Source organism: Schistocerca americana, chromosome 1 (assembly GCF_021461395.2).
Source record: "Schistocerca americana isolate TAMUIC-IGC-003095 chromosome 1, iqSchAmer2.1, whole genome shotgun sequence".
Classification (NCBI taxonomy): Eukaryota; Metazoa; Arthropoda; class Insecta; order Orthoptera; family Acrididae; genus Schistocerca; species Schistocerca americana.
The window spans coordinates 772,023,303-772,046,352 of NC_060119.1; the positions used below are offsets into that span (position 1 = coordinate 772,023,303).

Here is a 23,050-nt window from a genome sequence, read left to right on the forward strand (position 1 = left end):
AAGCATTGAATTGGTGGAATGATTGTAACTAATCACAAAGATATGATGACCACAGGCTGCCATGCATCAGACAACTGGGATATTGTGAATTCCAGAGGAATGACGATCATGAGACTTACAATCAATCGTAACAAGACAGAAGAAATGATGATACAATTCCAGCTCAGGATTTGCAGGAAAAATGAATTTAGTTTCTGATGGGAATCATGCTGAAACTGAATGTATGGATATCAGGTCATCTACAATTAAATGGATGATACACACAGACAATGGATGTAGCATTATGGAAGACTTATTAAGCAGAGACAAACAACGTTCTAAAGGTGTGTCCACATGATGCCTTTTTTGTGTTCAACTTTGTGCACGCACATAAATTTCCAATAGCGCAACTACGGGTACACATTTGTGCATGTGTAACATCCTGGAAAAGGAGGCCATGTGTTAAGCACATTTCTATCTGCCTTCAGTGGGAATCTTTGCACCCTTTGATTGGAATCTTTGCATTTTTTATCAGATGATGAGCAGTGAGGGTCCATATGTGTTTGATTGTGTATTATGCTGAGGTTAGCTATTGAAGTGTTGGCAGAAGAGCCAACACTGTGTTGCTAGAGGAGGCCGAAATGCACGCTTTTAAGCTCACGTAGATTGGCGTGAGGTCTGGAACAAGGTCAGAGAAATAAGACTAGCAAAACAGGAGGTAACTGGTAGAATACTTAACTTTAATCCACAATTGGTGTACATCGCTCTTGACGGTACATGTTATAACCTCAATATACTGGCAATGGCGCCTTGCTAGGTCGTAGCAAATGACGTAGCTGAAGGCTATGCTAACTATCGTCTCGGCAAATGAGAGCGTATTGGTCAGTGTAGCATCGCTAGCAAAGTCGGCTGTACAACTGGGGCGAGTGCTAGTAAGTCTCTCTAGACCTGCCGTGTGGTGGCGCTAGGTCTGCAATCACTGACAGTGGCGACACGCGGGTCCGACGTATACTAACGGACCGCGGCCGATTTAAAGGCTACCACCTAGCAAGTGTGGTGTCTGGCGGTGACACCACAGCTATAAAGCGATTTATGTACAATAATGTCTGTTGACATCAAAGGAAGCGCGGTTAAGTTTGTACATTACAGACAAAGAAAAAAGTTGTGTCTAATGCCGCTTCTGAAGATTATTTGAATAAAAATTCAAGATATGTTGCCCAGAGCATCACATATTAGATTGTTTCTGATCATATTTCTGCGAACAATAAGATACTGTAAGTTTCAAAGTAGGAAAACTGAGAAGAATAACCCAAAAGTTTCATAAAGCTTACATGAAAACTGTGGTTGAATATATGTGCTAAGGTGACTTACAGCACAACAAGGAGTCTGACATCTGAACAATAGAAGTGATGCGGGATGTGTAGCTCCTTAACAAACTACTAAAAATAGAAATGAAGCACACTGATGATGCAAAAAATATGAAACTGAAAAACATAACCTCCATTCTAGCGGATTCTGGCATCTATGCAATTCAAAAATTTGTCGAATATGATTATGCTAATCTATATATCATATTTCATGATTAAAAGTAAATTAACCTTCACAAAATGACTAAGAACCTCCTTGGTTCTCAGTTTCAGGAATCATCACTTTTTTATTTATTTATTTATTTATTCGTGTTCCTTTATTCCAGTAGTCAAAGGAACTGCATGAATACGGAATGACTCATAATTGTACATTAGAGCAGTACTTGCAAATGCTAATAGATACAAATTGTAATATTGTGTACGAATGAAATATGCTAATAATTACAGGCTTAGGCATTTCCTACAGTGGAAGGAGGTATAAAAACAAACAAATGATAAATTACAATGATTCCACATTACAAGTCATAAACTTTATAGAATTGAAATGCTTTGTTTCAAAATAGAGAATAAATAATTCAAACTAGTATATAAGTTGCCAGTTAGTGGCTAACAAAATTTTGTTGTCAGCCTTATCGCTGCAGTTTCCCAAGCAGAAAATCTAAAATCTTGTCATGACCACCCTCCAAAATTTGAAGACAAAACATTGTCATCACTTTGTACTTCTCATCCCTCTGCTGTTTATATATTTCTGTACCTACAGGCACTTTTGTGTTTTCCTTTATTGTTGCCCTTATATCACAATAAATGCAGTATAAGCTCCCAAGCAATAAAGAACATTTGTTGCAGATTGTTTGCACAATGAGACAAAGTGTGGATATGAGAATGACCATGTGTACATGCATTCTTTCCACAAATTTCTGTGCATGCCCTTTTATTCCCATGAATCTGCAATTGTTCATGACGAAAGAGACATTGTGTGGACATACATTATGGATATTATCAAATAGATTGTTAAAGCCGAAGTATGTGGAATTGATATCAGTATCTTACTAGATTCTGGCTTGGAGATGAGGACAGTAACTGAACTCAATAACCGCATAAATTTCCTAATATTTTCAGTAAATGGACTCAGAACTGTAATAGCAGTTGGAAATTGAAGCAGGCCAATCACAGAAAAAATTCTGGTAAAATATTGAATACTGCAAGGACATTCTGAGCAGTTTTTGTTGTTCTTTTTTTAAGCATTGGAATTATCTTTGGTACAGACTGCATGACACAAAGATGTTGCTGAGTAGGTTATGTAGGACGACATGCTTACATGAATAACGAGGAACAAGAGATGTATATTTGCTTGAAAGGAACTGTAGATGATGACTGTGAAGGCAATGCAGGCATGAACCTTGATTTTGTTAGCATTAAAGAAGAAGAGAGAGCCGTGACTCCACAGTTTTGAGGGGTAGATAATTACGTGAAGATGTGGGATGACACTACTGATGCTGTAGCAGATGTTTAAATGAAACGCAATAAAGTAACAGATCTTGTCGAATATCGAAGGAAAAGTTGAGTGAGGTATTGGGATGGCACCTTTACGATGACACTCTATCAAGCATTAGCTGGAAATACTTAATTTAATTACCACATCTGTTTAAGATATTTTAACTGTTTCACCACCGCCGGAGGAACATTGACATCTTGATGTCGTGTCCTTAGTGTATTTAAGAGAGATGGAGTTACCATAAACTTGGCAGCGTCACAGTTTGGAAGGAAGTAAAGAAGATTTCTCTGACATGTAACTACAAAAGAAGGGACTGAGTCCCATCCATAGAAGATAAAAGACTTTTGAAAACTTCTCTGTATTGATGTGTGAAAAATGGTTGAAAGAATATTTGGGATTCACTGGGTACTGCTATTGCTCCTTTGCTGTACACTACTTTGTCATCTCATTTATTAAAACTACTAAACAAAGACACCTTACAGACCTGCGGAGAGGAGCAGCCAAAAGTTTTTGAAGATATTTGTTCAGACTTGTTATTAGCACAAATTATGCATCACCCGAATTTGACAACCATTTTCTTAGGCTTGGATAGTACTGAATACGGTATCGGATCCCATCTGTTTCACGTGTATGAGGTCCATGATCGAAGCGGCATGGCACAACTGCCTTTGCCAGCAAAGCATTAACGGTGTGGGAAAGGAAATACTGAGTGAGAAGCATTGGCCATCACATAGATTTTGATTAAGTTCAGATTCCACTTGCTTCAAAGACACATCATTGTGTGGAGAGCCTACAAAGTTTTATTGTTTTTAATGAAATGTAAAATCACGCGGGACTGCCTGACAAGTTGGGCACTTGCACTTCAGCAGCACGACTTAGATGTTCAACATATACCATGAAAACAGATTATTATTCTCAATGCGTTATCATGGTTACCTGAAAATCCAGGAGAAATTAATACAGCACAACCAACGGTTTACAAAATTTGTGTGAACTACATAAAGGCATTAAAAAGCTATCCAGGAACACGAAGAGTCAAACAGGACACAGATGAGACGTTGAGATGATCTAAGACAAATGTGACAATCCCTTAGAAGTGAAGACCCACACCTATTATTGCAAAACATCAGAATGTATTATACCTGAGGGGACAGGCACAATCTGATCAGTGGTGTACACCCATAAATGCAGAGGATGACTAAATATACAGATGTCAGCTACGCACATTTTAGACCCAAGAAATGTACAATGAAATTGGAAAAACACTATTCACAACTACACAACACAAGGAACTCATATCATTTGATACCTGATAAACCAGGGCAGTTGAGAGTGCTGGATGCTTTCATCCTACTATTGAAAGATAAAGTAAACTTGTAATCTAAGAGGTTTCCTCAAAATATGTCAAGATACGCCCACTGCGAAAAGCTACCAGCATGATAATGATCAAGGAATTACGAGATGATTATTTTGTGCATAGTGTTAAAGTTAGATATGATGGGAATTAGTGAAGTTCGGTGGCAGGAAGAACAAGACTTTTGGTCAGGTGAATACAGGGTTATAAATACAAAATCAAATGGGGGTAATGCAGGAGTAGGTTTAATGTTGTTGTTGTGGTCTTCAGTCCTGAGACTGTTTTGATGCAGCTCACCATGCTACTCTATCCTGTGCAAGCTTCTTCATCTTCCAGTACCTACTACAACCTACATCCTTCTGAATCTGCTTAGTGTATTGATCTCTTGGTCTCCCTCTACGATTTTTACCCTCCACGCTCCCCTCCAATGCTAAATTTGTGATCCCTTGATGCCTCAGAACATGTCCTACCAACCGGTCCCTTCTTCTTGTCAAGTTGTGCCACAAACTCCTCTTCTCCCCAATTCTATTCAATACCTTCTCATTAGTTATGTGATCTACCCATTCTCAGCATTCTTCTGTAACACCACATTTCGAAAGCTTCTATTCTCTTCTTGCCTAAACTATTCATCGTCCACGTTTCACTTCCATTCATGGCTACACTCCATACAAATACTTTCAGAAACGACGTCCTGACACTTATATCTATACTCGATGTTAACAAATTTCTCTTCTTGAGAAACGCTTTCCTTGCCATTGCCAGTCTACATTTTATATCCTCTCCACTTCGACCATCATCAGTTATTTTGCTCCACAAATAGCAAAACTCCTTTACTACTTTAAGTGTCTCATTTCCTAATCTAATTCCCTCAGCTTCACCCGACTTAATTCGACTACATTCCATTATCCTCGTTTTGCTTTTGTTGATGTTCATCTTATATCCTCCTTTCAAGACACTGTCCATTCCGTTCAACTGCTCTTCCAAGTCCTTTGCTGTCCCTGACAGAATTACAATGTCATCGGCGAACCTCAAAGTTTTTACTTCTTCTCCATGAATTTTAATACATACTCCGATTTTTTCTATTGTTTTCTTTACTGCTTGCTCAATATACAGATTGAATAACATCGGGGAGAGGATACAACCCTGTCTCACTCCTTTCCCAACCACTGCTTCCCTTTCATGCCCCTCGACTCTTATTACTGCCATCTGGTTTCTTTACAAATTGTAAATAGCCTTTCGCTCCCTGTATTTTACCCCTGCCACCTTCAGAATTTGAAAGAGAGTATTCCAGTTAACATTGTCAAAAGCTTTCTCTAAGTCTACAAATGCTACAAACGTGGGTTTGCCTTTCCTTAATCTTTCTTCTAAGATAAGTCGTAAGGTCAGTATTGCCTCACGTGTTCCAATATTTCTACGGAAACCAAACTGATCTTCCCCGAGTTAGGCTTGTAGCAGTTTTTACATTCGTCTGTAAAGAATTCGTGTTAGTATTTAGCAGCTGTGACTTATTAAACTGATAGTTCGGTAATTTTCACATCTGTCAACACCTGCTTTCTTTTGGATTGGAATTATTATATTCTTCTTGAAGCCTGTGGGTATTTCGCCTGTCTCATACATCTTGCTCACCAGATGGTAGAGTTTTGTCATGACTGGCTCTCCAAAGGCCATCAGTAGTTCTAATGGAATGTTGTCTACTAGGTTTAATAATGAATAAAAAAAATAGGAGTATGGGTAAGCTACTACAAACAGCATAGTGAACACATTATTGTGGCCAAGACAGGCACGAAGCCCACACCCACTACTGTAGTACAAGTTTATATGCCAACTAGCTCCGCAGATGACGAATCCATGGAGAAGAAATAAAAACTTTGAGGTTCGCCGATGACATTGTAATTCTGTCAAGAGACAGCAAAGGACTTGGAAGAGCAGATGATGAGATGAAAGAAATTATTCAGGTAGTGAAGGGAGACGAAAATTTAATAGTCATGGGTGACTGGAATTCGAGAGTAGGAAAAGGGAGAGAAGGAAACATAGTAGGTGAATATGGATTGGGGCTAAGAAACGAAAGAGGAAGCCGCCTGGTAGAATGTTGCGCAGAGCATAAGTAATCATAGCTAACACTTGGTTCAAGAATCATGAAAGAAGGTTGAATACATGGAAGAACCCTGGAGATACTAAAAGGTATCAGATAGATTATATAATGGTAAGACAGAGATTTAGGAACCAGGTTTTAAATTGTAAGACACTTCCAGGGGCAGATGTGGACTCTGACCACAATCTATTGGTTATGAGCTGTAGATTAAAACTGAAGAAACTGCAAAAAGGTGGGAATTTAAGGAGATGGGACCTAGATAAACTGACTAAACCAGAGGTTGTACAGAGTTTCAGGGAGAGCATAAGGGAACAATTGACAGGAATGGGGGAAAGAAATACAGTAGAAGAAGAATGGGTAGCTTTGAGAGATGCAATAGTGAAAGCAGTAGAGGATCAAATAGGTAAAAAGACGAGGGCTAGTAGAAACCCTTGGGTAACAGAAGAATTATTGAATTTAATTGATGAAAAGAGAAAATATAAAAATGCAGTAAATGAAGCAGGCAAAAAGGAATACAAACGTCTCAAAAATGAGATCGACAGGAAGTGCAAAATGGCTAAGCAGGCATGGCTAGAGGACAAATGTAAGGATGTAGAGGCTTATCTCACTAGGGGTAAGATAGATACTGCCTACAGGAAAATTAAAGAGACCTTTGGAGAAAAGAGAACCACTTGTATCAATATCAAGAGCTCAGATGGAAACCCAGTTCTAAGCAAAGAAGGGAAAGCAGAAAGATGGAAGGAGTATATAGAGTGTCTATACAAGGGCGATGTACTTGAGGACAATATTATGGAAATGGAAGAGGATGTAGATGAAGATGAAATGGGAGATACTATACTGCGTGAAGAGTTTGACAAAGCACTGGCAGACCTGAGTCGAAACAAAGCCCCGGGAGTAGACAGCATTCCATTAGAACTACTGACAGCTTTGGGAGAGCCAGTCCTGACAAAACTCTACCATCTGGTGAGCAAGATGTATGAGACAGGCGAGATACCCTCAGACTTCAAGAAGAATATAATAATTCCAATCCAAAAGAAAGCAGGTGTTGACAGATGTGAAAATTACCGAACTATCAGTTTAATAAGTCACAGCTGCTAAATACTAAAGCGAATTCTTTACAGACGAATGGAAAAACTGATAGAAGCCGACCTCAGGGAAGATCAGTTTGGATTCTGTAGAAATGTTGGAACACGTGAGGCAATACTGACCCTACGACTTATCTTAGAAGAAAGATTAAGGAAAGGCAAACCTACATTTTTAGCATTTGTAGACTTAGAGAAAGCTTTTGACAATGTTGATTGGAATACTCTCTTTCAAATTCTGAAGGTGGCAGGGGTGAAATACAGGGAGCGAAATGCTATTTACAATTTGTACAGAAAGCAGATGGCAGTCATACGAGTCGAGGGGTATGACAGGGAAGCAGTAGTTGGGAAGGGAGTGAGACAGGGTTGTAGCCTATCCCCGATGTTATTCAATCTGCATATTGAGCAAGCAATAAAGGAAACAAAGGGAAAGTTCGGAGTAGGTATTAAAATCCATGGAGAAGAAATAAAAACTTTGAGGTTCGCCGATGACATTGTAATTCTGTCAAGAGACAGCAAAGGACTTGGAAGAGCAGTTGAACGGAATGGACAGTGTCTTGAAAGGAGGGTATAAGATGAACATCAACAAAAGCAAAATGAGGATAATGGAATGTAGTCGAATTAAGTCGGGTGATGCAGAGGGAATTAGATTAGGAAATGAGACACTTAAAGTAGTAAAGGAGTTTTGCTATTTGGGGAGCAAAATAACTGATGATGGTTGAAGTAGAGAGAATATAAAATGTGGACTGGCAATGGCAAGGAAAGCGTTTCTGCAGAGGAGAAATTTGTTAACATCGAGTATTGATTTAAGTGTCAGGAAGTCATTTCTGAAAGTATTTGTACAGAGCGTAGCCATGTATGGAAGTGAAACATGGACGATAAATAGTTTAGACAAGAAGAGAATAGAAGCTTTCATAATGTGGTGCTACAGAAGAATGCTGGAGATTAGATGGGTAGATCACATAACTAATGAGGAGGTATTGAATAGAATTGGGGAGAAGAGCTTGTGGCACAACTTGACTAGAAGGAGGGATCGGTTGGTAGGACATGTTCTGAGACATCGAGGGATCACCAATTTAGTATTGGAGGGGAGCGTGGAGGGTAAAAATCGTAGAGGGAGACCAAGAGATGAATACACTAAGCAGATTCATAAGGATGTAGGCTGCAGTAGGTACTGGGAGATGAAGAAGCTTACACAGGATAGAGTAGCATGGAGAGCTGCATCAAACCAGTCTCAGGACTGAAGACCACAACAACAACAACAGTGTTAAACTAGTCTGTATTTTGACAAACAATGCCTCACAGTTCCGATCATCTGAATTGAAAACATTTTTAGAAGAAAACTGTGGCAAACAATTTCTAATCTCTGCTTATGATCCTAGGTACAATACAATGAAGTGTACAATACAATGAAGTGTACAATCCATGGGCTTCTATGACTGTGTAGGGCATATTGTGGAAAGAAAACCATAAAAATTGGGCTGAAAATTTACCCAACTTATAAGTCTTAATTAACAAGCAGTGCCATTCTACTACTGATCTTCTGCCATGCACTGTGTTATTTGGAAGAAAACTAAGGAATGGGAAGAAATCAAAAAAATACATGATTATTAAGTTATTCCATTTCGGATTAGACACATGGTACATCTGAATCCTGTGGAGTACTGTATGTTCGAAATGGCAGAGATTAAGAAATGCATCATGTGGGGAACATTAAATCTTATCATGACATGTGAGACAATGAGTAATGAAACTGATGATGTTTTCATACATTCAAGAACTTCCTACATGACTGTAGTGCCTTTTCTGTTTGTTTTCATGTAAACAGACTGGTTTACATGGTGCCAATAAGTCAACTATAGAAAATGTTGTACCATATATACTGTTCTTACTTGTAGAATGCATGCCAAGTGTTACAGCCAATATCTGCAGCATGAGAGTGCTGTGGCCGATATATAGCTAATGTTATCAAAATGTGTTAGTCAGCAAGCTGGCACTCTGAGATTGTTTACTCCTGCACCCCGTTTTTCCATCATCCATGCACATGTGCTGGGACAGCTAAGTCACCTGGTGGATACAGGCCTGCTGCCATGCCCACCACCTTCTCTCTACATGTCTATCCCATGGTATGCCATCCAGACAACATGCCACATCCACCCACCCTGATGGAGACCACACAAACACCACAATAGATCATGCACTTCATGAAGGATTCCCACACTCCAATGATATCTCTTTGTTACATTGTCATCAAGCTATGAGTATCTTCAGTGGAGTGAGTGTTTAAAAGCAGAGCATAGTGAAATTGTGCATTACACGGTCCATCACGAAAGTACATGAATATAAAAAAAGAGACTTTACCATTGTTAAAGATATTTATGAAACACATATTATCATTTTTGTAAACTTAATGCCACGAAGTTTAGAGTTCTTTTTTCTGACGAGGTAATTTTACCTCACTGCTGTGCAATGTTTAGTGATCTTATTTGATGTCTCCACTTATTTTGTTGTTCTATAATTGATACATTGCTGCAAGTAGTTTTCTGTGTATTTTGATCTTTTTACTTCATAAAATTAGTATTATGAGGAAAATGTTCTTAGTAAATATTCACAACGCAATTGTTATATCATTACACTGATTCTGACATAACTTTTTATACATTTCACAAGAGAGACAACCCAAAGGAACTTTGAAAACCTTGGAGGTTAGACATTCCTTTCATGTTAATTAATTACAGAAAAGACTAAGGTGCTTGCATGGAAATAAGAAGAGTGGTTTTACATGGGAGTAACCTTTGTTTGCTAATTTGTATCCCTAGAAGTGCTTTTCTTCTTTATCATTTAATTGTGGCCACAGCTTCAGAGTTAAATTGGATTCCTCCCTTTTCTTCTAAGCTTGTGTTCCACTGACAAGGTTTATGTATGTATGTATCATTTACTTATATGTTATTTTAGTAATCCTATGTTCTTGCTGCCAGTATATGCCCTTAAATTGGTTAAACTTAAGCACACAATACATATATTACTCATAAGTGTGCCCCCATGTTAACGATTTATCTTTATTGCCATTTATAGTCTTTCTTGGATGACTCTAATGTTTCTGGTTGGGGTTTTGTTTTAGATTTCTTTCTTTGGCTTTTTCTTATGATGAGGAATCCAAGGACAAAAATTTAAAGGTGTGAGGTCACTGTTGCTACCTCTTTATCAATGGAAGAATAAATATAGCCTCTGCAAGCTGACGCAATGCACAGTTAAACAATAAGATGTTCGGTTCAACAATGGAAAATTGATGTAGGAATAACAACACTGTAGGAAAACAGACTGCTACTTACCATAAAGGTAACATGGTAAGTTGCACACAGGCACAATTAAAAGACACTTACACATAAGCTTTTGGCCACAGCCTTCATCAGTTAAAGGTGTTGAATGAATGATGTGTGTTTTTCCGATGAAGGGTGTGGCCGAAAGCTTATGTGTAAGTATCTTTTAACTGTGTCTGCCTGCAACTTTGCGTTTTATCTTTACAGGAAGTACCAATCTTTCTTTCCCTACACTGTAGATATTCATTTGCTCATTTTTGGACATGCAGTGCAGTAGTAGTAGTAGTAGTAGTAGTTGCAGCACAGAGTCAGTTGGAGCAGTTTGGCAGAATCATTAGCAGAAAAACATTCAGAGCCATTGTTAAAGTGATGCCATATTGTGCTCCATAGCATACACAAAGAATATTTAACATAGCTCAAGTGTAGAGAATCATTTATGAATGCACAATATCATTAGAAGCTCCTTGCATGATTTCATTATTCCAATTCCATAACGACCATGAATAAAGAAATCAGATAATCAATAATGTATCCTACTCTTGTTGTATGTATTAAACTTCATCCACTCATCATTAAATGCTATTAAGAAACAATTTTATCACTGACAAGAATAGGTGTAATTCTCAACAAAGTAAGGCTAGAGGAAGAGGGAGGATTTGTTCAAAATCTACCAGTGTTTTCAGTCTTATTTATGTGCCTGTTGAGGGCTCAATCTCTCAATTATACAATGAGTTCTTATGTTTACTCCTTCCAATTTTTTTATCTACTGTATTTACTTGACTTTAAGGCAATACCAAATAATATAAGAAAATCCCCCATTTTGTACAAGTACACTCCTGGAAATTGAAATAAGAACACCGTGAATTCATTGTCCCAGGAAGGGGAAACTTTATTGACACATTCCTGGGGTCAGATACATCACATGATCACACTGACAGAACCACAGGCACATAGACACAGGCGACAGAGCATGCACAATGTTGGCACTAGTACAGTGCATATCCACCTTTCGCAGCAATGCAGGCTGCTATTCTCCCATGGAGACGATCGTAGAGATGCTGGATGTAGTCCTGTGGAACGGCTTGCCATGCCATTTCCACCTGGCGCCTCAGTTGGACCGGCGTTCGTGCTGGACGTGCAGACCGCGTGAGACGACGCTTCATCCAGTCCCAAACATGCTCAATGGGGGACAGATCCGGAGATCTTGCTGGCCAGGGTAGTTGACTTACACCTTCTAGAGCACGTTGGGTGGCACGGGATACATGCGGACGTGCATTGTCCTGTTGGAACAGCAAGTTCCCTTGCCGGTCTAGGAGTGGTAGAACGATAGGTTCGATGACGGTTTGGATGTACCGTGCACTATTCAGTGTCCCCTCGACGATCACCAGTGGTGTACGGCCAGTGTAGGAGATCGCTCCCCACACCATGATGCCGGGTGTTGGCCCTGTGTGCCTCGGTCGTATGCAGTCCTGATTGTGGCGCTCACCTGCACGGCGCCAAACACGCATACGACCATCATTGGCACCAAGGCAGAAGCGACTCTCATCGCTGAAGACGACACGTCTCCATTCGTCCCTCCATTCACGCCTGTCGCGACACCACTGGAGGCGGGCTGCACGATGTTGGGGCGTGAGCGGAAGACGGCCTAACGGTGTGCGGGACCGCAGCCCAGCTTCATGGAGACGGTTGCGAATGGTCCTCGCCGATACCCCAGGAGCAACAGTGTCCCTAATTTGCTGGGAAGTGGCGGTGCGGTCCCCTACGGCACTGCGTAGGATCCTACGGTCTTGGCGTGCATCCATGCGTCGCTGCGGTCCGGTCCCAGGTCGACGGGCACGTGCACCTTCCGCCGACCACTGGCGACAACATCGATGTACTGTGGAGACCTCACGCCCCACGTGTTGAGCAATTCGGCGGTACGTCCACTCGGCCTCCCGCATGCCCACTATACGCCCTCGCTCAAAATCCGTCAACTGCACATACGGTTCACGTCCACGCTGTCGCGGCATGCTACCAGTGTTAAAGACTGCGATGGAGCTCCGTATGCCACGGCAAACTGGCTGACACTGACGGCGGCGGTGCACAAATGCTGCGCAGCTAGCGCCATTCGACGGCCAACACCACGGTTCCTGGTGTGTCCGCTGTGCCGTGCGTGTGATCATTGCTCGTACAGCCCTCTCGCAGTGTCCGGAGCAAGTATGGTGAGTCTGACACACCGGTGTCAATGTGTTCTTTTTTCCATTTCCAGGAGTGTATATTTAGAATGTTGTTCTTTTAACCAAATACTTACTAATGAAAATTACAAACTGTTTTAATGATATAATGCAATTTAGCTTCAGTTAAAAAACTAATATTACCTGATGTAACAATATTCCATTTATTGATTTCAGCATGAGAATAATACAAAAACAAATAATATAAAAAGAAATGATTTAGATGCTATTTTACCTTCATAACCTCTTTTTTTTCTATTATGTAAGCTAGCAGTATGCGTTATTCATTTCTAGGCCTGCTACTTTTTTTTTCTTCCTGACAGTAACCCATTTTTACCGTATTTACCCAATTATAAGACAAGCTTTTTCCCAATTTTGTGATTTGATAAACACAGGGTCATCTTTGCAGATCAAACCAGTGCTGCTGATGTCAACATTTCTACATTGTTTAACAGATTAGTAGAGGTGTTGTCTTACCCTTATAGACAACGCTTCAGCTTTTGAGATCATGTGCAGATTCAATGTGAAGAATTCTGAAGGATAGGCCTGGGCAAACAATACTTGTGTTTGAACAGGCTCAAAATTTCCCAATATGACGAAGTGCTTAGTATAATGTCAAGCTTACTTGAACAATCACATTACATTTGACTCTTGCAGTGCTAGTGCAAAAGATCCACGAGAAAATAGGAACTACCCACTAAAACATTCTTTTGTCCTGCTAACATTTGGCAGTTTTGTGAAACACAAGAGGAAACGACATTAAATTTTATCATCTTACAAACTCATTCAAAGTACCCGGTAAAAATGTAACCAGCTTTTAAATAAACTTTCAAACAATATGTTAACCATTCAAGAGAAACAAAGGAAAAAAAAATTAATCCGGAATTAAGTGTCTGACAAACAAAATAAATCATAGTCAGAACTAAACTCACTTTAAAACCGAACAAATAGTAACCGTATATATTTCTGCAGGAGATGGGAAGGTCTACACAAGGGCCAGCGGTACACTTTTGTTTCATGCACTAGTGTTGTCGACACTCACTGTGAGGTACGACAGAAGCGAAAGGGAGTGTGAGAGCTGCTGGTTGCTGGTTCTAGGCAGCCAACGAGGGGGCAGTGGGCAGATAATGTGTTTGGAAGCATGAGATATTGTAACATTCTCATGTTAGTAACGAAATGAAAAATCTGCTGTGTATTCAGAAAAAAACAACTGCACCGTATGTCCAACCTCAAGGAATCACAGCATATTTGGAAGGAACAACCAAAATTTGTACTAAATTTTGCAGCCGTGCAACTAGGATGATGATGATGTAATGGTGGTGATTTCGCAATGACAGGCTTAGTAAGCAGAACAGGTACTGGAGACAAAAAATGATATACCGGTGAGCCTTTTTTTTGTTTATTTTATTTCTCTCTATATTGTCACAATTTAGATACATAATAAATACTATAATTTCAGAATCGGCATAACATTAACTTTTTAGGCAGATCTTTTCTCAATAAAACTGTTTCTAATTTTGATTAATCAGAATATGTTAAAAATAAATTTTTCTCAAGGAGTCTCTTGAAGAAAAGGTGTCAACTTATATTCAGGGTTGTCTTATACTCAGGTAAATACAGTATGTCATTTTCTGAGCCTTCATTGCATTAGATGTTTAGCAGTATTTAAATCCTTGTATTATGGATTTACTCGAGATTCTGTTCCAAGTAGTAAGGGCCCATTGTCCCAGCATGGACCTTCACTCATCCTTTCAAATTTCTCCTGGAGTGAGGGTATGGTCTGCTTGTAGTCACTCTCTGTTCAGCGGTCACAAAAGAGCTTTGAAATGTCTGTTGACAAAAACATCATGCAGGCAATATCTCTTTTAGTGGTGGTTTCCTGCAAAGAACCAAATATGGGGGCAACTTTCTACCTTCTGCCAGAACACACACAACGATTTGTTTTGGCCTTTTCATCGGCACACCTTCTTGTAACAAGACGTAACACCATTCATGTCGAATGTGCTATCTGACAGCATATCAAAATAAACAGGTGTCTCATCAACACTGCCCACCACCATAGGTTGATTATATAATGCCAAACTGCAAATAGTTTTCCATCAAATGCTGTGGGAAGTCACTGAGCTAGAATAGTTCTTCACCATATATAAGCCCGGTCCTCTTGATCACACACCAGGTGGTACTCAGTTTGAATTCTGCATCGCCTGCTATTGCACAATTCTCTACTTCTGACACCTTCATTCTGTTAACTTAAAGTAATGAAGAAGCCTTCATTCAATCTCTCCTGCACTTACTGCGTAACATGCTGTGGCAATTCATGAAACCCTCCTTACATCAGTACCATAAAAGCTAGGAATGTAAAATTGGTGTTCTTTAATTTATTCTTCATCCAATGCCACCTATGAAGGTTTTCTGCTGTGAAGCAAAATTTTTTTCCTGTCACATAATTTTTGTGGCCTCTGCTTCATTATTGACCAATAACTTAAAAATTAGTTTCATACTGTCTACATGAACCCTACATGAAAAGCTAATTCTTAAATTCAACTATCCCAGCAAAGTCAAGGCTGTAATTTGCATCCATCATTGTTCAATTTACTGTTTTTAAATCTTTCACCAAGAAAGCAAACTGAATACTACTGTTACTTTTAACATGATAATCATCATAAAATTCAAATGCTAACATAACAGTGTGAAAAATGTAACCATGTTTAAAGCCAAGACAAGAATGTATTGGCCTCTTGTCTCCCTAGAGCTAAACTGGGAGAAATTGCAACATTTTGGGCATGCAATGTGCTTTCTTCATCATTTATTTCCAATATTAAAGGTAAACTGGTTGTGGTGTAGCAGCATCAGCTGTAACGCCATTACTGAACTCCATGTTTCATTTATTGTACCACATATCGAGTGCTCTGCATATTATTCAAGCAGACTGAGCTTTTTGCTGCCCCTTCGCTGTTCAGCTGCTCTTGTTCATCATAGCCCAGTAAAGCTGCTCCCTTTACACCCCTGCTTGCCCCTCTGAAATCATCCAATTAAACCTGCGTGTGATGTCAACTGCCAAACCATCTATGAATACAAGATAACCTTGTATTTGTCCAATGATGAATTTGTGGAAAAATCTTGTCTTATAATCTCATAAATGGGGCAGTTCAGGAACATATCATAGTACAGAGAAAACAACTTGCATTGAAACTTTTAGAGACAGAACACAGATTAATGCATGCAAAAAGTCTTATATAATTTTGTTTCATCTACACTCGATTTATTAGAAACATTATCTGGAAACTACTGACACGTTAACAAGCAGCAAAGTACTTCTTACTAAAGGAAGATTGGTAGCAAATTTGCATACAGTATTACCTTTCTGCCTGGAGTCAAGCCAGGAGTATCCCTCTCCACAATGAATCCAGTGAATGCTTTACCTGCAGATGCCTTAGGATTGGGATCCGTACGAGCCAAAACAAAGTACCTGAACATAAAGATGGACTACGTTATTGCATGTGCACTTTTCAGACATATTGCAGTAAATCAATACAAACTGTATTTTTTGTCATACAAAACATAAATAATTCCAAGATTCAATTACTTTTGACAAGCTACGTCCACTGAACCATATTCAAAAGCGTCATTTCCATTCTCTTACAAGTACAAAGGATTAGCTCATTGTGAGTAATGGTGGTATTTATGTATAAAAATATTAATTTCATCTGATTCTCTATACTGTGTATCCTTGCATAAACAAATCCTTGTGACAGAAATACTTCTATTTGAAAATGTAACTTTAAAGAAAGTTACTGCAATTACATCTTGCTCTCCTTTAGGATATTACATTTCTCCCATGGCCACTCCTTTCAGGGCTAAGGAGCTGCCACTCAAAAAATTCATTTTAAGTACAATAAAATCTGCTATTACATTATGAATTAAAATTAATATTTCTCTTTGAATTTCCTATTATTTCCCATTTTCTACACTGTAAAGACAAGTGACACACAGACAGACTCAGGGAGTCTAGTACACATTTTGGCAAAACTCAGTTAAATGCAGTAATGTCTAATCAAAGCACACACAGTTTGTGGCCAAAGGATCTAAATGACAGTTTGACATGTACTGAGACTAGTGATGATGAGCTGAGATATGGAAAAAGGACCTTCTGTTACTTTTTCAGGTTAACACACAATTCTCCGTGTAAAGGCCAAGAAGGATGTCTTGTTTCCTCTTCACTAATCCCTAATCAAACAACTGTGTTGTCTGCGAACTTTGTGATTGTAGCATGTGGAACAGCTCTTTTCAGTTAATTTCAATTATGGAAAGTGTGGTAAGATATAATAATAGGGAAATAATTAAAAAATACTCCAGAGTTGAAATATATATAAAAATTTGTTAAGGTGAATAAATGTGTTATATTTACATACCTAACCCAAGGAAGACATAATTCTTTGATTACGTTCTTTAGGCAACCTGAATTAATCTGAAGGGTATTTGCACATTAACTAAACATTTGTTATTTTTATATAGTGTGAATGATAAGTATGTACGCATTGACATACTGAATGGATAAAATAGGGGGAAAAGGTTAGTGGTTCATCACAAGCATACTGGATTTTGACTTAACTCCTCTGACTATTTTTTGAAATGTTCTATGCAGAATTCCTGATTTTCTGGGAGCAAGTTAGAAGAAGTTGGCACCATTCTACTATTTATTAAGTTGTGGCTTTATGAGCGTATATCCAAAATATATATGGCAAGAATTTGATTTGACTAAGAAAACTGTGGTTGACTGGAGACAGTTTTGTGGAAAAGTTTGTATTGAAGAGCACACGAGAAACTTGGTGTTGAAGGAAAAGTTGTCAAGACTGACGAGTCTCAATTCAGCAAAAAGGAGTTTGGGAGAGGGGCAAGAGGAAAGGGAGACTGGCGTTTGGGGGTTTCCCAAGAGGAATGCACAAATGTGTTTTTTTTTTCTTTTCTTTTTTTTCCATGTTGTGCTTCACCATTCAAAAGCTGTTCTCTTGGAAAATATTTAAGGTCAATATTTTGCCAGGCACAACAATAATTTCAGATTGTTTGTGACTCAGAGACAAAGATTTTAACCAAATTACCATCAATCACAAATAGGTTTTTAAGGATGCGAAAACAGGTGCCCATACAATCACCACTGAGGAGACATGGGCTGCTGTTAAACAGTACCTGCAAGGCACAAGCAAGTGCAAGACTTTTGAGGTACTTGTTCAAATGTGTGTGGACGAAATGGAACAAGAATGCATCTGATTTATTTTCATGTTTTTTTCTTTTTTTCCAGGCTGCTGCTTTAGTTTACAATCCAAATGAATATTTTTTTTTTCATTCAGAATATTGTTATTCCTACCACAAGCAGCAATTCTATTAATATTATTGGTTGTCACAAATATTTTACTGTTATGGGGTTGCGCTTAGTTTTAGATCTCAAAGTTTGCTTTTCAGTTGGCGAAGCCAACAAACCTGAAAGCTAAAACATTCTTGTGCAACTGACTTACTATTAGCTTAGTCCGAGGTCTAGGTTAGGTGGTGATGTGTCAAGCTGGTTGTGAGTTGGCAAACACAAGAATCTGAAAGCTAAAACACCTGTCAGTGCTAACAGTCTGATCTACAGCTTACACTGAAATCTAGATTATGTTGCTCATGTAAATTAGTTGTTACTATTACCTGTCAGAAATGTCTTTTTTCCAAACTTGTCATGAATTTTGAGGTTGTTGTAATATTGGGACCTATTAATACAGCTTTCATTGTTGCAAGTAAATGAGCAGCAATTACATTCATAATGTTCATTGTCATAAATATTTCATTAGTTTTTCTGAGCAGATTACGAATCAGAAGATTGTGATTAGGTTGGGATCTTGTAGCACAGCATAAATTAGTGCCATTAAAAGCAGGAGCAATTACCTTAAAAACCTTCTTTGTCACAAACATTTCATTGCCTTTTTCGAAAGATGTTACCAATTATGATGATGATGATGTGGTTAGGTTTGGACCTAAACACAATACTTAAACTGCTGCAAGTCAAATGAGCAGGAGCTAAGTTTAGAATCTTCATTGACACAAATATTTCACTCTCCCTTCAGACTATATTGTGATTTCAGATGTTGTGGTACATTCATGTATAACTGTCTCTTGCTTGCAGTCATACCGTGTCTCCTGCTCTCTTACTGGCTGTGTAGAGTGAGACACTGACACACACTTTTGTTCCTGTGATATCACATTGAGTGCTGACAACACTGCTGCATGAAACTCTCGAGTACACCACTGCCCCTGTTCTAGACCTACCTGGTAGTCATCACCAGATCAAAATGATTTAGACAAATATCTGTATGTTACGAAAAGTGACACTTTACCCTAAACAATAGTAACAGTGATGTCCACAGTAAGAGAAATGAAAATAAATATTTACATGTCCCATACACAATAAATCATCCAAATTTAAAGTTGCTGATTCAGCTAAATCACACACAGACTGGAACCATCACACAGAAAATTTTGTGGCAGAGATGAATAAAACACTTTTTGCTGACATAATAAAATCTAATACAGAGACTGCCTACATTACACTTGTCCATCATCTTCTGGAGTACTGCTGCAGGGTATGAAATCTTTAACAGATAGGATTGACAGGGGACATGGAAAAAGTTCAATGGAGGACAGCTCATTTTGTATTATTGTGAAAAAGGGGGAGAGCAACAGATATATGAGAAGTGAGTTGGAATATAAATCATTAAAACTAAGGCAATCTTTCCTGCAGCAAGATATTTTCACTACATTACAATCTCCAACTTTCTATTCCAAATATTTTGTTGACTCCCACTACATCATAATACAAGACAAATGAGAATGCTCTGGAAGTGGTTCTATAAGCTCTATCTGAAGCACTTCGGTGAGAATTGTAGAGTAGTCTTGTAGATTTGGATGAAAGATGTACCCCAGCTTCCTTTGCTTTTCTGTTTTGGTATTCTGAATATGTTTTTCAAGTTCACATCACATCAAAAATTGATCTGTTTCATTAAGAAAATGTGTAGCTTATCAACTAACTCATCTTTGTTTCCTAAGCGTGTGTTTGTCTGGTCTAGTAAATAAAGTGTTGGCAGCTGCTCACCTATAACTGACTAATGCGTGGCACGTAGAAACACAGAACAGAAAACAGTTTTCTGTTGTGTGTTTCTGTGTGTCACATGTTAGTCAACTCTAGGTGAATGGTTGTCTTACCTTTATTTTATGTATCATTCCATCCAAAAATTTCAATTCTTGTTATAACATGTATAACACACTTTTACAAATATTCAATTTACTGAAATTCACGTGTGTGGAACTATGCATAAACTATGTGTAAACATTCCCTTTGATTCCTGAAAGCTGCTTTAGCTTGAAGTAGTGTGTCTGTATCTTCTCATTTACAGTGGTTGCGGTAGATGCAAACAACAAAACATGGTGATTAGCCTCATATGTCCTGTTTTCTCATTTATCCATGTTTGACTGTATTTCACACCAGATCTTCAGTTGCTTTCTAGTTCACCTTTATCTCTCCCCATATATTTTTATTTTCATTTCAGCCTCATGTTACACTTTCCATCTTCTAATACCATGTCACCCTCACAACATCCCCATCCTATATTTTATTTACTCAGGCTTGTCTGACACTTGGCATTACCCCCAAAGTCCTCACACTTAAAGTTCCCATCTCTGGCTGTAACCCTTCTTTCCATCAGTCCCTATACCAGTTCCAAACTGAACAATCCATAGCCCTCACCCACCTAATCCTTCACCTACACATCAACTCAGCCAATGAACACACCCATCAACTCCTATCCTTAATAAAAGTCCTCAATCTTTCCTCTCCCACATCCACACCGGCTGTTCAGAGCATCCTCCTACAGGCCAACCGCAAATTAGAACAGCATGCCACCCTCCACCTCAAAAAACTATCCAATCTCCTGGTTTCCCACCTCCGGAAAGGCAACTCACTTACCCTCCACAACCTTTCCAGCAAACCTCAACCTCCTCTCATTGCACACAGACCCAGTCTCTCCCATCTACTCAATCTCCCACTTCCAGCTCCACTCTCTCCAAAACCTCAAAATTCTAATGAACACAATCAGGAACCACAACACCCTAATTCAGTAGTTAACCTTTCCTCCAAACCTCTCTCCCAATCCGAAACCTCTGTCCTATCCAAAGGCCTCACCTTCAGCCCTACTCCGAGATTCAACCAAACAGCCCTCGTCAAAGATTTACTGTCTCTGCTGGAAATATGCCACGAAGAAAAATAATCCTAATCCTACTCCTAATGATCCAACTCCCCAAGACACTATCCAAATTGAACCCTGCCTGGAACAGTTCCGTCCTCCGTCACAGCGGGACCCACCTCCTCTTCCTCAAAATCACCCTCTCCAAACCTTCCAGGAATTTCTCACTTCCAGCCTTGCCTCTCAATCCTTCTTAAAAAACCTTAATTCTACTCCCAACATCACCACTGCTGAAGCCCAGGCTATCCATGATCTGAAGGCTGACCGATCCATCGTCATTCTTCAGGCAGACAAGGGTTCCACGACCGTGGTACTTGATCGTCGGGAGTATGTGGCCGAGGGACTGCGTCAGCTTTCAGACAACACTACATACAAAGTTTGCCAAGGTAATCCCATTCCTGATGTCCAGGTGGAGCTTCAAGGAATCCTCAGAACCTTAGGCCCCTTACAAAACCTTTCACCTGACTCCATCATCAACCTCCTGATTCCACCGACACCCCGCACCCATACCTTCTACCTACTTCCTAAAATTCACAAACCCCATCATCCCAGCCGCTCCATTGTAGCTGGTTACCAAGCCCCCACAGAACGTATCTCTGCCTACGTAGATCAACACCTTCAACCCATGCAGTCTCTCATCCTTCATCAAAGACACCAACCACTTTCTCGAATGCCTGGAATCCTTACCCAATATGTTACCCCCAGAAACCATCCTTGTAACCATTGATGCCACACACAAATATTCCGCACGTCCAGGGCCTCGCTGCGATGGAGCACTTCCTTTCACGCCTATCACCTGCCGCCCTACCTAAAACCTCTTTCCTCATTACCTTCACTTCACTTTCGAAGGCCAGAAATGCCAACAATTAAAGGGAGCAGCCATGGGTACCAGGATGGCCCCCTCGTACGCCAACCTATTTATGGGTCGCTTAGAGGAAGCTTTCTTGGTTACCCAGGCCTGCCAACCCAAAGTTTGGTACAGATTTATTGATGAGATCTTCATGATCCGGACTCACAGTGAAGAAGAACTCTAGAATTTCCTCTCCAACCTCAACTCCTTTGGTTCCATCAGATTAACCTGGTCCTACTCCAAATCCTATGCCACTTTCCTTGACGTTGACCTCCATCTGTCCAATGGGTAGCTTCACACATCTGTCCACATCAAACCCACCAACAAGCAACAGTACCTCCATTATGACAGCTGCCACCCATTCCATATCAAACGGTCCCTTCCCTACAGCCTAGGTCTTTGTGGCAAACGAATCTGCTCCAGTCCTGAATCCCTGAACATCAACAACCTGAAAACAGCTTTCCCATTCCAAAACTACCCTCCCGACCTGGTACAGAAGCAAATAACCAGAGCCACTTCCTCATCCCCTCAAACCCAGAACCCCCCCACAGAAGAACGCCAAAAGCGCCCCACTTGTGACAGAATACTTTCCGGGACTGGGTCAGACTCTGAATGTGGCTCTCCAGCAGGGGTACGACTTCCTCAAATCCTGCCCTGAAATGAGATCCATCCTTCATGAAATCCTCCCCACTCCACCAAGAGTGTCTTTCCGCCGTCCACCTAACCTTCGTAACCTCTTGGTTCATCCCTATGAAATCCTGAAAACACCTTCCCTACCCTCTGGTGGCTCCTACCCTTATAACCGCCCCCGGTGTAAAACCTGTCCCATGCACCCTCCCACCACCACCTACTCCAGTCCTGTAACCCGGAAGGTGTACATGATCAAAGGCAGACCCACGTGTGAAAGCACCCACGTGATTTACCAACTGACCTGCCTCCACTGTGAAGCTTTCTATGTGGAAATGACCAGCAACAAACTGTCCATTCGCATGAATGGACACAGGCAGACAGTGTTTGTTGGAAATGAC

At 39.8% G+C, this 23,050-nt stretch overlaps 1 protein-coding gene across 1 annotated transcript in view; it reads right to left on the bottom strand.

Annotated features, from left to right (window-relative positions):
• LOC124612222 (probable medium-chain specific acyl-CoA dehydrogenase, mitochondrial) overlaps window positions 1-23,050 on the bottom strand; it is a 101,077-nt gene that overhangs the window by 35,532 nt on the left and 42,495 nt on the right. Inside the window, exon 7 of the mRNA XM_047140311.1 lies at window positions 16,263-16,371. Coding sequence (XP_046996267.1) covers window positions 16,263-16,371 — 109 coding nt within the window. The remainder of the gene's footprint in view (window positions 1-16,262; window positions 16,372-23,050) is intronic.